This window comes from Gallus gallus, chromosome 13 (genome assembly GCF_016699485.2).
Source record: "Gallus gallus isolate bGalGal1 chromosome 13, bGalGal1.mat.broiler.GRCg7b, whole genome shotgun sequence".
Classification (NCBI taxonomy): Eukaryota; Metazoa; Chordata; class Aves; order Galliformes; family Phasianidae; genus Gallus; species Gallus gallus.
In genome coordinates, this window is record NC_052544.1 from 9,757,072 (window position 1) to 9,771,452 (window position 14,381).

Below are 14,381 nucleotides of genomic sequence, written 5' to 3' on the forward strand. Positions count from 1 at the left end.
ACGCAGGGCAGAAGGGACCCCCCCCCACGTCCCCGCCTCCCCTCCCACCCCCCCCAGCAGGCAGCAGCCCCCACGGGAGTCGCTTTATTTATTAACATACATCAGCACGCCGCCGTTACAGAACTTGTGCTTTCCAAAAAACAGTTATACCGTATGGGAGGGGGGGGCCAAGCGAGGGGAGAAGCAGGGAGGGGGAAATGGGGACGGGGTAAGCCCTGCGCCGGGGGGGCTCCTGGCGAGGAGGGGGTCCCCACAACCCTGCAGTGCTTTGGGGTGGGGGCACCGCCGGCTGCAGCCTCACCTCGGTAGGGTCACTTTATTGCCATATTCATTTATTATTATTATTATTATTATTCCTTTTTTTTTTTTTTTAAACTCGTGCAAAGTACTGGGGAAGGGGGGGCAAAAAGAGAACGGGGCCCCCATCCCACAGCCGGGCACCACGGGGGTCTCACGTATCCCCCCCCAGGACAGGGAGCTGGGGTGGGGAGGGGCCTACGAGGGGTTCACAGGGCAGGGGGGGGCAGGGGGGAGAGGGCTGACACGTCTCCTACCGACAACTTATAAAAGAGAAAGAGATGGGGGGGGCTGTAAAAGGCACCCCGGGGTGCTGCGGGGCGGCCCCCCCGGCTCCCATCCTGCGGGGCCCCAGCGGGGAGGGGGCCCCGGCCACGGCCGCTCACACCCCGCGCCGGCGGGGCCTCCAGGCTGCGCTGGGCCTACAGGCCGCCCCCGAAGCTCTCCTCCTCCTCGGGCAGCGGGTCCGTGTCCCAGCACGTGATGTCGATCTCTGTGGGGATGGGGTTAGGGGGCACCCCGTGGAGGACCACCCCCCCACCATTCCTGCCCTGCGCACTCACCTGGCGGCTTGTTGTAGAAGACGGGCTGCGGGGCTTTGGCCGACGGCTCCTCAGGCGGCGGGGCCTCCTCCTCCTGGGACTGGCTGAAGTAGCCCTCGCTGGCCTGCGGGATTTGGGGTGCGGCCATTTGCAGGCCCCGTGCCCTCACCCCCACCCCGCTGCGCTGTGACCCCGCAGCCCTCACGGCGCTCACCTGCTCGCCACGGCCTGCCGTGCCGTCCTTGGGGCCCATCTCCCCATTGGTGATGGGGGGCACCTCGGGGCCTTCTTGGTAGCCCTCCTGGTAGCCCAGCCCTGTGGGATGGGGCTCACCCGCCGTGGCCTCCTCCTCCTCCTCTTCTTCTTCCACCTCCTCGTGCTGCTCCGCGTCACAGAAGGTGGCGGGGGGCTCGGGCAGCTCGTCCAGGCCCAGCAGCGTGCCCTCCTCGGGGGGGACCGGCGGTCCCGCGGGGGTGTCGGGCAGGGGCCAGGTGCTGGTGGCAGCGGGGGCTGCGCCATCACTCTGCCACAGCTCGATGAGGGGCTCGGCCACACCGGGTGTCTCCACGGGCTGGGGTTCGGACGCAGCGGGCGCTGGGGATGGCTCGGAGGGCTCCAGGGTCACCAGGTCCCCCAGCACGTCAGCCCCCGCTGTCCACGCCGGCCTGGGGTTGGGGTCGGGCTCATCCCCCGGCGGCTCTGCAGCTTTGTCTTCAGGCCCAGGGAACGGCCAGTGCTGCTCAGTCACTGCCGGCTCTGCCACCTGGGTGCTGGGGCTGGGGGAGTCTGCAAGGTGGGGAGGGGGGGAACAGCGGTCAGAGCCCACCCTGAGGATGGCTGAGCACAGGGGGGCAGATGGAGAGAGCTTTGGGCTGGGAGATGGTGAAGGGTGGGTGGGATGGGTGGGCAGCGATGGTGTTCTCTGAAGAGGCAGTAGGACATGTTGGGGGTGAGAGGAGCACTGGGGAGGCAGAGGAGAGGGCTGGGAGTTGGGAGGCAAAGGGAGGAGAAGGGGTGGGGGTGCCCTGAGAAGCGCAGAATGGGAAGGAGGGATGCAGCGGGGGGCACGAAGGAGACAAAGATTGCAACAGAAGGTGCAGCAGGGCAGATGTGTTCCCTGGGATGCAGTGGAGATGTAGGGAAGGTTGCTCTGAGGAATGAGGCGCATCCAGCAGAGACGCGCTGGGAATGTGGCAGCCATGGTGGGGATGCACTGGTGTGACACGGCGCAGACAATGGGGAATGCACCACGGGCTGCACCAGGGACAGCAGAGGCGCATTCAGGAACGCAGCAGATCTATGAGGGGAATGCACCAGCGGTGGTGGGGATGCAGCAGCAGGGAGCAGCAGACGCGGCGCGGATGCAGCACAGACGGCGGGAATGCAACAGAGACGCATGAGATGCACCGGGCGATACGGGCCGATGAGAGGTGCAAAGGGGACCCTGGGATGCAGCAGCGGGGGATGCAGGTTGATGAGGGGGGACGCAGCAGGCAGCGCCAGCCCCTCGCCCACCTTTGGGCGTTGCCGGCGTCTCTTCGGCCGGGGCGCGGGTGCGCTGCTCGCCCAGCGGCGTGGAGGCCGGGCTGGACTCGCAGGGGCTGCAGCCCGCTGCCGAAACCTTTCGGTAGTCGGACTGGCTGCCTGCAGACAACGGAGACACGGCTTGGGGGGAACCGCCTGCACTGGGGGGTGAACACCTGAACGGGGAGGGAGCAGCGCCCCAGCGCCCCGCACCAGTCTGGCCGAAAGCTGTGAGACGCACATTGCCACATACCCACCCCCAACTCGAGTCCCTTCCTTGAGCAGGAGGGAGGCCTGGTGCAGTAAGCCCCGTGCCCCTCTGGGCACCCTCACAAGCTGCAGTCCCCAGCCCTGCCGTGGCACACGCTGCCCATACGCTGCCCCACCGAGCCCTGGCACAGCCTCCGCTCTCTGCAGGCACCACACGGTGCCCACTTTATCTGGCTGGAGGGGCACAGCACCGTGTGCTCCCTTCTGCCCCATAGGCACAGCTCCACGTGGTCCTGGACACAGCCTCGTCCATCCCTCGCTGCCCCACGGGCACAGCATCACGTCCCTGGGCACGGCTCTGCCCTGTCCCCATTTGACTTCTGATGCACCACAGAGCACAGGAGGTGCCCCTTGGCCCCCTGTGGTTGGCTGCTGATCCCACAGCTCTGTCCTTGCACCCCAGTCCCACAAGCAGCAGGGCTGGGGACGGTTGCAGGGCCAAGGGGCTGCGTGCCCAGGGGCTCCCAGCTACCTACATGGGAAGAAAGAGGAGAGATTTGGGGTGCGGTGGCAGGTGATATAGGGGAAAGGGGTCCGCGGGGGGGAGGAGGAGGAGGAAGAAGAAGAAGGCGGCCCACTGTCAGCTGTCTTTATGAAAGGACAGTGCAGACGACCTGCCGAGAGAAAGACAGACAGACGGACGGAGAGAGAGAGAGCAAAGAGATGGGTCAGTCCCTGCTCAGAGTGGCCATGGAGGGGCCGGGACACAGAGGCACCGGGATGGGGAGGACGGCAGGGAGGCAGCACTGACAGCACTGACAGCAGGACAGCAGGACGGCAGGACAGAAGGACGGCAGGACGGGAGGCAGCACCAAGGCCGGGTGGGCAAAGGGGCCATGACACAGCCTCGGGGCCATCTGTCTGCTCAGGCACAGCGCATCCCTACAGCAGGAACCCACAGCACAGCCCACAGCAAAACACACAGTGCTGCCCCAAGGCACAGCCCCACGGTGTTGCTCCAAGGCACGACCCCACAGCACAGCCCCACAGCGAGAACACTCAGCACAGCTCCCCCCCAGCACAGCCCCCAGCACAGCCCGCAGCGTGATCCATAGCACAGCCCCACAGCGTGTCCCCACAGCAGAGGCGCCCACCAGAACAGCCAGACCCCAGAGCTGCAAGCAGAGCCCCAGGGCTGCACCCTGCACTGTGGGGCAGCCCAGCACCCCCCGCCAGCCATCCCACCCTATAGCCAGGACTCTGCAGAGGGTCCTGCTGCCAGGGCCAGCAGTTACCACCAGACTCAGAATGGGCACCCCGCCCTGCTGCGTACAATCACCCTGGTACCGGGGACCCTTGGGCACATACACTGTGGGGTACACAATGTGTGCCATATGCATCCAGCCAGGGGCACACCAGGCGCCCCACATCAGCCCCACTGCAGTCGCCCAGACCCAGCCCTACCTCTGCTCTTTTCAGCTGTCAAAGCTTCCTTCCCAAGCCAGCACCCAGTCCCCAAGATGCCACCGCAGCTGGACCATGCTGACAGCAGGTGCAGAGGGCACCCGGCCATGAGCGGTTTGAGCTCCCCCATTGCAGGACCCCCTCTTTGCAGCCACAGCCCTATCGTGGCAGCAGGCGCAGACCCACCCGAGGAGCTGTGGCAGTGGTGGTGCCGAGCAGAATGGCCGCAGTCCTCCCAGTACCCAGAACCACAGCAAAAGTGGCAGCAGAGGACACCCACCCCTCTGTGGCTGAGCTGTGAGTGCCCCGGTGGCACCGAACTCACACGTACTGCACCTCCCTGTGCCCCTCAGCCCCTCACCTGTCCTATGGCTGCCCGGCGAGATGGCGTCGCCGCTGCCCGATGCCACCCGCTCCTGCTGCTTGAAGAACTCCCGGGGGTTGTCGGGTCGCTGGGCAATGATGGCAGCGGCCTCCTGCAGGGAGAAGCAAGGCTGGAACCCCCAGCCCGGGCAGTAGGGGGCTGCCCCACACCAGGCCCCGATCAGCTCTGGGTGCTGAGCTCACCTCCACCTCTGACTCTGATTTCCGGAGCTGCTGCCTGTCGTCCTCCTCTTGCTGCTCCCCCTGCAAAGATACAGCACCATCATCCCCGGCACCATCACTCCTGACACCATCACCCCCAACAGCACCACCCGGTTCCCAGCTCCAAATGGCACTTACAAAGATGGACTGCTCCTTCAGGCGCTGCCGGGCCTCCTCCGCCTCCATGCTCTGCTGCTTCCTCCTGCAATGGGGCCAGGAGCAGAGCTGAGCGTGGCTCCCCCCGGCCCCCAGCACCCCTGACACCCCACACCCCCGGCTCGCCCCATGCCTGTGCTCCTCGATCTGCTCCTCGCGCTCCCGGTAGCGCCTCTCGCGCTCCTCCTGCTCCAGCCGCTCCTGCTCCATGCGCTCCTGCTCGAACCGCAGCCGCGCATCCAACGCCTTTTTCCTCTCCTCCTCCTTGCGCAACTCCTCCTCTTTCTGCAGGGACGGGACATGGGGCCATCAGCCCACGCCGGGGACACCCCGTGCCCTCTGCCCATCCCTCGCTGTCCCACCTTGGCTTGTTCCCAGAACTGCTCCCGGTTGAGCCGCTTCATCTCCACGGTGGCGTCGGTTTTCTGGTAGGTCGTGCCCTGGGATGGAGCACAGTCAGAGGGTGGCAGGGGTAGGGCTGGGATCGGCACGGGGGACACCGTGGCCATAGGGACGTGGCCACGGGGACGTTACCACGGGCTCGGCATTCTCGTCCTCGCGCAGCCGCAGGCGGTGCAGCACGGGGCTGGAGACGCGCGCCAGCCCGTTGGAGAGCCGCTGCCCGATGGCCCCCGGGTCAATGTCCTCCACGCTGCTGGCATTGACGATAACATCCACACCCTGGGGGCGGCGGGGGCAAAACCCATCAGATACCCCCCTCCGGCAGGCCCAGTCCCCATCCCCGGCATCACTCACCTGGAAGAACTCTGCGATCTTGGCCACGTGGCTGGCACAGGCACACTTGCGGGCGTCAGGCACATCCTCACCCACCTACATCAGCCAGGGGTGTGCTGAGCCAGGGGGGGTCTGTGTGCCCCCACCACCCCGCTGACAACATGCACCCCCTGTGGCTCTTTTGTGCCTCTCTGCAATGGCCCCGGCACAGGAGCCCGGGCTCAGCAGGAGGTGTCCCCACGTTGCCCCACTCACCCAATTGACAAGGACATATTTGGGGAGCACGGCCTGGGGCTCCTTGACGCTGCAGAAGCCGTACATCACCTTCTGGATCTCAAAGTGCCCAGAGAGCTCCAGCAGACCCCCTCCTGGCACAGTGCACAGCACTCTCAGCACACGGCAGCCCCGCACCAGGAACCCTGGCTGAGATGGGGGTTGGGTGACAAGACCTTACCTCCTGATGCTGCCAGCTTCAGGTCATCGGAGCCATCCTCGTACGTGTAGAGGGCCCTGGGGGGTACAGAGGGTGAGAATGACTCTGTACAGCACGAGGCGGCCTCCCCACCTTCTGCTGACACTCCCTCCCCTTCTGCTGCTGACACTGAGACCGGGGCAGGATCTGGGAACCAGTGGCAGTGCCAGAGGTGCCTTAATTCACCACCACACAAAGGATCCAGCACAGGCTCCGTAGCACAGGGCACTTCTGCACACAGAATGTGGGGCAGGGCACTCCTCTCCACCCCACAGCTAACAACTATGGAGTGAGGTCCCAAGGACGGGGACAGAGGGGTCACTTGGGCACAAGGACCGGCTGGGTGCTGCCGCACTCATCCCGCATGACGCAGTGCTCCCAGCTGCCCACGCACCCATCCCTGTCCCGCAATCCCATGGGGTCAGCTGGCTTTGGGGACAGCCCCGCGCCTGCATGGGGCTGCTCACGTTCCTGTCTGCGTGAGACACCGGCCCGCCAGGCACCAGGCCGGGGGAGGACGCCAGAGCTCCAGCAGCAGCAAATCAATGTGCCGCTGGGGTGTGCTGGGGCCGTCATGGAGACTGTTCCTTGGAAACCATTCCCCGCGGCTGGGAAAACCCCCTCGCACCCCCGCTGTGCCCCAATGAGCCCACCCGGGGCTCCACAGGACCCCCTGCACATCCCCAAGTGTGGGTAGGCGGCAACGTGGGGGAGAACGCCGTGCCCTGAATCGGTCCAGGGCGGGTGGGCGAGGGGACGGCTGTTGCTAGGCAACCAGCATCCTCCGTCGCCATGGCAACCCCCCATCCCAGCTGGGATGCAGCTCGCCCCGATGACGAGGTGATTAGTGGAGGGGAGCGGGGGAGGCAGGCAGGCAGCGGGGACCTGGCGGGCGCCCAAACCCACCACCGTCACGCGCTGCGCCCGGGGAGCCGGGGCCAACTGTGCCGAACTCCTCCCCTCCTCTTTCCCCCCCCCCCCCCCAATAATCCTTTTGCCGGGTGGGCGGGCAGCTCTGCCGATCAGCAGCAACGGAGAGCCAAAATCCCTGCGGTGCTGGGGAGGGAGGAGCCCACCCGAGTTGGTGGCTTCCAGGAAGGGGATGGGGAGTGGGGATGGGAGCCGGGGATGGGAAGTGGAAGTGATGAGGGAAAAAAGGGATGGGAGCAGGAATGGGAAGCGGGTGCCCCCCATGGGCAGAGCTCCGCACCGGAGCCACACAGCTCCATCCTGGGCCTCGGCTGCCTCCTTCCAGCTAAGAAATAATGGGAATTTAGGGCCTTGCCTAACAAAGAAGGGAAAACAAGGCTCCCTCCGCCCTGCAGCACCCATAGCCCCCGATCTCCCCCCAGCCCTGCTCTCGCAGTGAGCCACAGATAATTGCACCAACAAGATTGACTTTAATCCGCACATCCAAATCCCGCTAATCGGCCGCCTGAGCCAGCGCGGCTCCTGGGCTGGAGGCAGCAGGAAGGCTTCACAGCACCAGAAAAGGTGGCAGCTCCAGCCCTGGCCCTGCTCTGTTCCCCCAGGGACAGGGCTGCAATGTGGGGGGCTGCAGGCAGGACCGGGAGGTTCATAAGGCAGAGCGAACAGCATGCAAAAGTAGGGCACAGCCATAGCAGGCAGGGCACCCGCTGCCTGCTGCCCACCCCCAACCCTCCCCATGCAGGGCAGCACCCTGAGCACAGCGCTGCTGCCGGCACCCAGAGGTGCTCCTACGGCTCAGCACTGCGGGCACTGCTCTCAGAACAGCCCCTGTTCCTGCACCAGGAGGGACAGTTCCAGTGGTCCCAGCCCCACGCAGAGCCCAGAGCATCACCATGAGCAGGGACCGACAGCACCATGACCCCATGGGCCACCTCTTTCCATGCTTCCATCCTCCCATCCAGCTTCCTCAGCACCTGAGCTTTGAGATCACCCATGGGTGACACAAGGACAGGCGGGGAGCAGGGATGCTTGTGATTGGAGTCTCCCCATCACTGCCAAGGGGGCAGAGCCCACTGCCCTTCTGCAGCATCCATTGCTCTGTGCCAGACCACAGCAGTTCTCCCGCAGCCGCCTGCCCCCCGTGTGGGGTCGGGAATGGGGGGTGCCCTGTTCTGCCTGCCCCAACCCGGGCACATGTGTTTCCAATGTGGCTGCGAGCTCCAGGGAGTCGGCGTGCTCAGAAAGCAGCACCAAATTCCTTTCCTATCGAGTAATGGGCCCCAGCAGCCTCCGCGAGGCTGGGGAGGGGGAGGGGAGCCTCGGACCCTCCAGGACTGGGCTGGGGCGGGGGGGAAATCCCAGACTAAACATCCCGTGGCCACGGGGATCCCGGCATCCCCCGAGCCAGCCTAGAACTGCACTCCAGCAGTGTCCTCACAGCCCTGACTCACCCTGCCCAGTGCCGACATTTGGGGACAGTCCCACCAGCCACGATGGGTCCCCCAGCACCACTCCCCATCCCGCACTGAGGGGGGGCACCAGGCCCTGCAGTGGGGATGCTGCTCCCGTTGGCACCAGGCACCATGAGTGGTGGTGGACCGGAGGAGACGGGGAGCATGGGGCTCAGATACAACAAAGGAGCTGTGGGGTTCAGTGCTGGAAGAGGGGTGGCCTGCTCCCAGCGCTCGCCTTCCCGGGAACCGATTCTGCTGCTCTCAGCAGCTTTGGCAGGGAGCGATCCTTTGCAGCGGATGCTGGGAAGCCAGATGTACCCGGGGCTGACAGCTGCCTCCTGGCCACCGACATGCACCGCACTCACCCACCGTGCCGCCAGCAGGGCTGTGGGGACCTGGAGAGTGGGACTGGCGGGGGAGGCAATGCTCAGGCCCACACCAGTGGACACCCAACAGGAGAGCAGCACGCAGCCTGGCAGAGGCTCAGCACGCATGGCACGCACCAGTCCCAGCTTCTGGGGTGCCCACAGCACCCCCATGCGAGCACCCAGGGGACAAGGACAGGGAGTCCCGGGGGGCAGCTGGGCACTGGGGGGTGGCAACAGTGGGGCTGCGGTGGGATTTGTTCCTGTAGCAAAGCTGCATTGTAGTCTGGAACCACCAGGCCCCCAGCACAGGGTGCCAGAGGGACTGGGGTGCAGGTGGAGCACCCCAGGGTGCCCCCCATTCCCTGCCCCTGCCCACCGCATCCCGGCCCCATGGCACCCCGCACAGCCCTCCCGGAGACCAGGCACCCAGAGCTCCCCCCGGGGCTGCGGGAACCGGGAGCAGCGGGGCCGCCAGTTCCCTCGTAGCTGCGGGCCTGGCTCCGCCGGGACCGGGCTAAGGGCTCCTCGTCCCCCCCCAGCCCACCACCGGTTCCAGACAATGGCAAAACTCCGCCGCATCCCGGTACCGGGCCCAGCACCGAGGGTCCCCCAGGCCCTCCCCACCCGTCGCTCCCCACGCGCGGTGTCGCCGGGAGAAGGGAGATCGGGGGCTCGGAGCGGGGCTCCCGGTGCCCCCACGTGCCGCCCAGCGCAGACAAAGCGGGGCCGCGCCCCGGCCCGGCCCGGTGCGATGCGGCGGGCAGGTGCGGGCACCGGGGGCGGCGGGCCGGGCACACCCCCTCCGCCGTCCCGCCGGCCCCGCCCGCCTTTGTGTGCCGGGGCTCCGGGCCCGGTGCAGGTGGCGGGGGGCGGCGGGGCGGCGCGGGGGGCGCAGCGCGGGGCGCGGTCCCGGTGGCGGCGGCGCGCTCGGTGCACCGGGCGGCTCCGCGCACAAAGGGCCCCGGGCGGCGGGGACAAAGGGGCGGCGGCGGCGGGCGCGCTCACCAGTCGGTGGGGCTGTCCTCGCCGATCACGTCCTGGTAGGAGGCGAGCAGCTCCAGGCGGTGCGCCGCGAAGCCGACGCCAGCCATGGCGGGGCCGGGATGCTGCCGGGGGACCGGAGGGACCGGCCGCCTGCCCGCCTCCGAGACACTGCCGCAGCGGCCGGGCGGAGGGGCGAGCGGCGGGGAGGCTCCGCCCGCCGCCGCGCCCGGTCCTAGCGCCGCGAACGGCGGCCCCCCCTCCGCCCCGGCCCCCGCCCCGGCCCCCGCCCCCGCCCCCGCTGCTCCCCCGGGGCGACCCCCGGGGCACCCCCACCGGCACCCGCCGCGGGGCAGAGCTCCTGGAGCGGGGTGCTGAGCTCGATCCGAAGAGCTGCTCTGCACTCCCGGCCCCAAATCCCGGCTGCGCTCACTCTGGGCACCCCGAATTCCGAGGATGCGCCCTCGGTCCCGCTCTGCCCCGGGATCCCCGTGACCTCAACTTCCCCCAACCCGGGCACCCACGGCCCCGGAGCTTTCACCTCCGAAGACCCCACACTGCCGTCTTTGCCTGGTGCCCCCGTTGTGCCCTCGCTGCTCTGGGCCCAGCCTTTGTGAGGTCGCCAATGGGATGAAGGGGACCCCTCCGTCCGCTCTCATCCCAGCTGCTGTCAGATGTGTCCCTCTGCTCCCAACCCACCCTGGGTCCCTCCAGCCCTCGACACGGACATCATCTCCCCCAGGTTGTGCCTCTGCGTGAACCCACAAAGTTCCTTCCAAGCCGACCCCGTCCGTGGTTCCGGGGTGCAGCCGTCTCCATTTGCTCCCACACGGGTCAGCATCCTCCTGCGAGGGACAGACACGGCCTCACCCTGCCCGTCCCACGTCCCCATCCCAGGCAGGAGCCGGGCTCGCAGCAGCCCGAGCAGGGAACTACGGGGTTCCGACCCCAGCAGGTCAGGGCACGGTGCCGGTGGGCGCAGTCCGCGCCCCTGAGCGCAGCGGGACGCAGCGCAGCGCTGCTCCCTGCCCACGCCCCGCTCGCAGCAGTTCCCGAGCCGGAGCCGCCCTGAGAGGCTGCGGGAGTTGGGCAGCAGCTGTCGAGCAGCTGCCGGCCGGGTCCGCCCCGCGAGCGGCTCAGCTGCCCCCGGGGTGGGGGCGGCGCGGGGAGCCGCGGAGCCGCGGGGCTTTGTTCTCGGAGCGGCGCGGCGCAGCCCCTCCCCGGGCTCCACCTCCGCAGCCCACCCGCGACCCTCCTTCCTGTGCGCCCTGAGGGTGGGGGGCCGCTCGGCACCGCTCGCAGAGGCCGTCAGGAGGGAGCGGAGGCAGCGGGGTGGCGGAAGGGCAGAGCCGCCGCCGGGCGCCTGGGGGGGGGGGGAACTTCGCCACCTGCAGAAGGGCGAGCGGGGCTTCCGCTCCCGCAGCCGGATCCTGCCCCCGGCAGAACGTTCCAACGGATGAGCGAGGCGATTTTCCTTACCGTTGCTCACCGCGTTGAGGGCTGCAATTCTTACTGACCGCTACAGCTGTCAGATCGGAGCGCTGGGAGCGGCCGTCCCCACATCCATTGCTCCAGAGCCCGTTGAGGGCGGCGGTGCCTCGCACCCGTCCTTCGGGACACAGCAGCCGGGCTGAACAGGCAGACGGTTGGCTGCACCACGCCGGAGCACGGCCAGAACCGCTGTGGTCGAGCTGCTCGTGCCGGTGACTGCCCCTTCGTGGGCACTGGGGCACAGCAGGAACGCAGGCACAGCGCTGGGTGAGCGGGGATGCCCTTGCGGGGTCACGGCTCAGCACCATCTCCTGCTCAGCGCTGCTGTTGCTCTGCTCCCTGGATTAATTACTGCCTCGCTGCTCTCTGCTTGCTAAAACCAGGCAAGGGCAGCCCAGGGGCGGGGGTTCTGCCAGGGGGCAAAGGAGGAGAAACCCCAGGAAACAAAGCTTTCCCTAGCAGCTCAGTGGAGCTGAGTCAGGCCGCAGGGCAGGGCTCCAGGCAGGAGCGAGGGCCACGTGTGACCTTCCTGGCCCCCACCACACCGAGCTCGGCAAAACCACAGTCCTCAGACAGCGGGCACTCGCAAAAAAGTGTTTATTCAAGGCACTAAAAGCACCGTGGCTACATCAGACGCAGCCCAACTGGAGAGTGGGGGTTGGGAGAAGCATTTACAGTGCTGGGACAGCGGTGGCACGCGCTCTTTGGTAGGAAGCAGTTTTCAAGCTTGATGGGAACCCATTAGCCAGAGGCCGGTGTGCACTCCCAGCCTATGGCTGGGGCAGGCATGGCACACGGTCCTGCTCCATGGCACGGGGGTGCTGCCACTGGACAGCCCCACAGCCCCCCTAGCTCCATGGCATGCGGCCATGTGGGGGTGGGTAGGAAACCACGGCAGCAGTCTGCCTGGCTGAGGGATCACTGCAGGCAGGGGGAGAAGGGCCAGTGCTCAAACCCCGTGTGCTGAGTATGAAGCTGGGGAGGTGAGGGAAGAGTTTGGCGGGGGCTGTGGGCTAGGAGCATCCCTGCTCTGGTGCTGAGTGCCAAGGCAGCCGGAACCCATCAAAGCAAAGGAGCAGCCCTGCTGCAGCCAGACCCTCCCCAGCGCCGGCCTCAGCACGGCTACAACCATTGTGCTGAGCAGCTTCGGGGAAGGAGACCTTTGTGGCAGCCCCTTCCCCAGGCTCCTATGTCAGCTAGGGGGGACACAAAAGAAGCTAGCCAGCTGGAAGGGGCCAGGGCTGCTTCTGCCAGGCCCCAGCTAGGAGCTGCCAGGAAAGAGGCAGGAGCAAGGGGAAGGGGTGAAGTCTCAGCCTGGCTACCTGGGGCACGGGAAGAGGTGGGAAAGGAGCATGCAGGGCCAGGGGTATGCATGGGCACAGCTGAACTCTTGCCCCTCACACGTGGGAGAAAGCATGGCTCTTGCACAGCGGCTTGTCCTTCTTGGAGTAAAATGTCTTCCCTTCCAGATTGGTCTGGCAGATCTGGGGAGGAGAGCACAGGCAGTCAGAGGGCTGAGCCGGCCCCCAGCATCCCCTCCCATGCTGAGCCCCAGCCACCCTCCCTGCAACCCAGCACAGATGTCAGGGAGCAGCAGGCTCAGAGCCATCAAGACAGAGCCAGGTGGGGAAAACCTGATGGCAGCATGCAGCCCGTGTGAGACACAGCTCACAGCAGGGAGGCACATGGCTCACCGCACAGACGAAGCAAGTGTCATGCCAGCTGAAGCCCAGTGCCTCCAGGAACCGGTCCCCAGCATCGATCTTGAAGTCACAGCCACGGCACTTGGTGCCAAACATCTTCTCATAGTCTGTGAGCATAGGCAGAGCACAGGTCAGTGGTTCCTCCAAGACTGCAACCCCTCATTCCGCTGCAGCAGGGCTGCAGCACAGCCTGGGGACAACCTGCTTCCAGCTTTGGAGAGGGGCAGGACATGAGGCACAAGAAGGCACTGGGCACTTGGGGAAGGGTGGCCCTTGCCACCACTGGGCCACAGGGAAGAGGTGAATCCCCTCACCCAGGATGCAGCACTCACATTTGATGTAAATCATCCATCATCACCATGGCAACACGCCAGCAATGGCACCACCCAGCACCAGGGAGGATGGGGATGGAGGGCTCGCGGGGGTCCCCTCCCTTCCCTGCGTCCTGGGGAGAGCTCCTCAGCACTTCACTCCTCAGTCCTGCTGGGCAGGCGCTGAACCCCAACAGTGGGCAGTACCCAGGGGCTGTGTGGGGTGACGTGGGGTCCTCCCCTGGTCCTACCTCTCTCGCAGTAGGGCTGTCCCTCCTCCATGTAGAAGGCACGGTTGCGGATGGGAGTTTTGCAGGCTGCACAGGTGAAGCACTGCACGTGCCAGGTCATCTTGAGTGCATGCATGACCTCCTGGAAGAGAACTGCTGTCAGCCAGGAGGGAGCACCCCCACACCACAGGGAACCTCCACTGAGGGCTGAAAGGAACAGGAGATCCCTGGGGCAGGACGAGAAGGGACAGAGCTGGGAACGCACAGGTAAGCAGGGCGCAGGGATGGGAGGTGCAGGACAGACTGAGGGACACTCACCCCGGTGATCTTCTTCTTGCATTTAGCACAGCTGGGCGCATAGCGCGTGTCGTAGCACTTGGGGCAGAAGATGGAGCCCTTTTCCTCGAAGAAACCACCCTCATCCAGCACCTTCCTGCACTGGCAGCAGGTGAACTCCTCGGGGTGGTAATAATGTCCCAGTGCCACGAGGTAGCGTCCCCTGTGGTGGGACAGAGCCACATCAGCCACAGCCAGGCCTGGCAGTGCCCAGGACGGTGGTGGGGCTGCAGAGGCCGGGGCTCACCTGATGATCTTGTTGCACTTGTAACAGAGGGGTGTACGGCCGGGGCCCTCAGGTGCCTGCTGGGCTGCCTGCACGATGGAGCTGCGGTTCTGCATGGGGGTCGGCGTGGCCGGCTGGCTGTGCTTGCTCAGCACCGTGCTTGTCTTGTCTGGGGCGTAGCGCTCAGCAAATGAGGGGTCCACAGCCCAGGGCGGGCGGCTGGTAGGGCCAGGGGTGGCAGCAGGGGTCCTGGGGGCTGCACAAACAGAAACCTCTTGGATGATGCTCCCAAGCCCTTTGCACCCACTAGTAGGCAAGATGCATCCACCAGTACCAACCCTACCCATGTCCCCACTCCCCTTGCCC

At 66.4% G+C, this 14,381-nt stretch overlaps 2 protein-coding genes across 52 annotated transcripts in view; both read right to left on the minus strand.

Annotated features, from left to right (window-relative positions):
- Positions 1-71: 71 nt before the first annotated feature.
- On the minus strand, positions 72-12,339 carry DBN1 (drebrin 1). 6 transcript variants are annotated; one of them, NM_001396858.1, is made up of 15 exons: positions 9,743-9,891; positions 5,968-6,023; positions 5,769-5,881; positions 5,535-5,609; positions 5,313-5,459; positions 5,141-5,218; positions 4,912-5,063; positions 4,761-4,824; positions 4,605-4,664; positions 4,399-4,513; positions 3,110-3,247; positions 2,355-2,483; positions 1,054-1,625; positions 861-963; positions 72-790 (listed from the first exon to the last, which is right to left on the minus strand). In NM_001396858.1, the coding sequence occupies exons 1-15, from the start codon at positions 9,826-9,828 to the stop codon at positions 720-722; spliced, it is 1,959 nt and encodes a 652-aa protein (NP_001383787.1). In that variant the 5' UTR covers positions 9,829-9,891; the 3' UTR covers positions 72-719. The 6 variants fall into 6 exon arrangements, with proteins under 6 accessions (NP_001383787.1, NP_001383788.1, XP_046756269.1 ...); XM_046900313.1 differs by lacking the exon at positions 9,743-9,891 and adding an exon at positions 11,198-12,339 and having other exon boundaries at positions 75-790; NM_001396859.1 differs by lacking the exon at positions 3,110-3,247.
- PDLIM7 (PDZ and LIM domain 7) overlaps positions 11,789-14,381 on the minus strand; it is a 19,905-nt gene continuing 17,312 nt past the window's right edge. For 43 of the 46 annotated variants that reach the window (XM_046900395.1, XM_040646968.2, NM_001389279.2 and 40 more), the window contains 5 exons: positions 14,037-14,271; positions 13,772-13,952; positions 13,475-13,595; positions 12,904-13,019; positions 11,790-12,693 (listed from right to left, as the gene is read on the minus strand). In XM_046900395.1, the coding sequence (XP_046756351.1) occupies positions 12,607-12,693; positions 12,904-13,019; positions 13,475-13,595; positions 13,772-13,952; positions 14,037-14,271 (740 nt within the window). In that variant the 3' untranslated portion in view covers positions 11,790-12,606. Of the gene's footprint in view, positions 12,694-12,903; positions 13,020-13,474; positions 13,596-13,771; positions 13,953-14,036; positions 14,272-14,381 lie in introns of all 46 variants that reach the window. The other 3 variants (NM_001389281.2, NM_001389280.2, XR_005839487.2) reach the window with 2 other exon arrangements.

Excerpts from the sequence above, each read along its gene's own strand:
- DBN1 (XM_046900313.1), bottom strand. The coding sequence starts at position 11,517 with ATGGTGCTGAGCCGTGACCCCGCAAGGGCATCCCCGCTCACCCAGCGC. Across the intron at positions 4,665-4,760 it reads TGAAGGAGCAGTCCATCTTT|GGGGAGCAGCAAGAGGAGGA; the intron begins GTAAGTGCCATT and ends GTATCTTTGCAG. Across the intron at positions 791-860 it reads CTTCTACAACAAGCCGCCAG|AGATCGACATCACGTGCTGG; the intron begins GTGAGTGCGCAG and ends CCATCCCCACAG.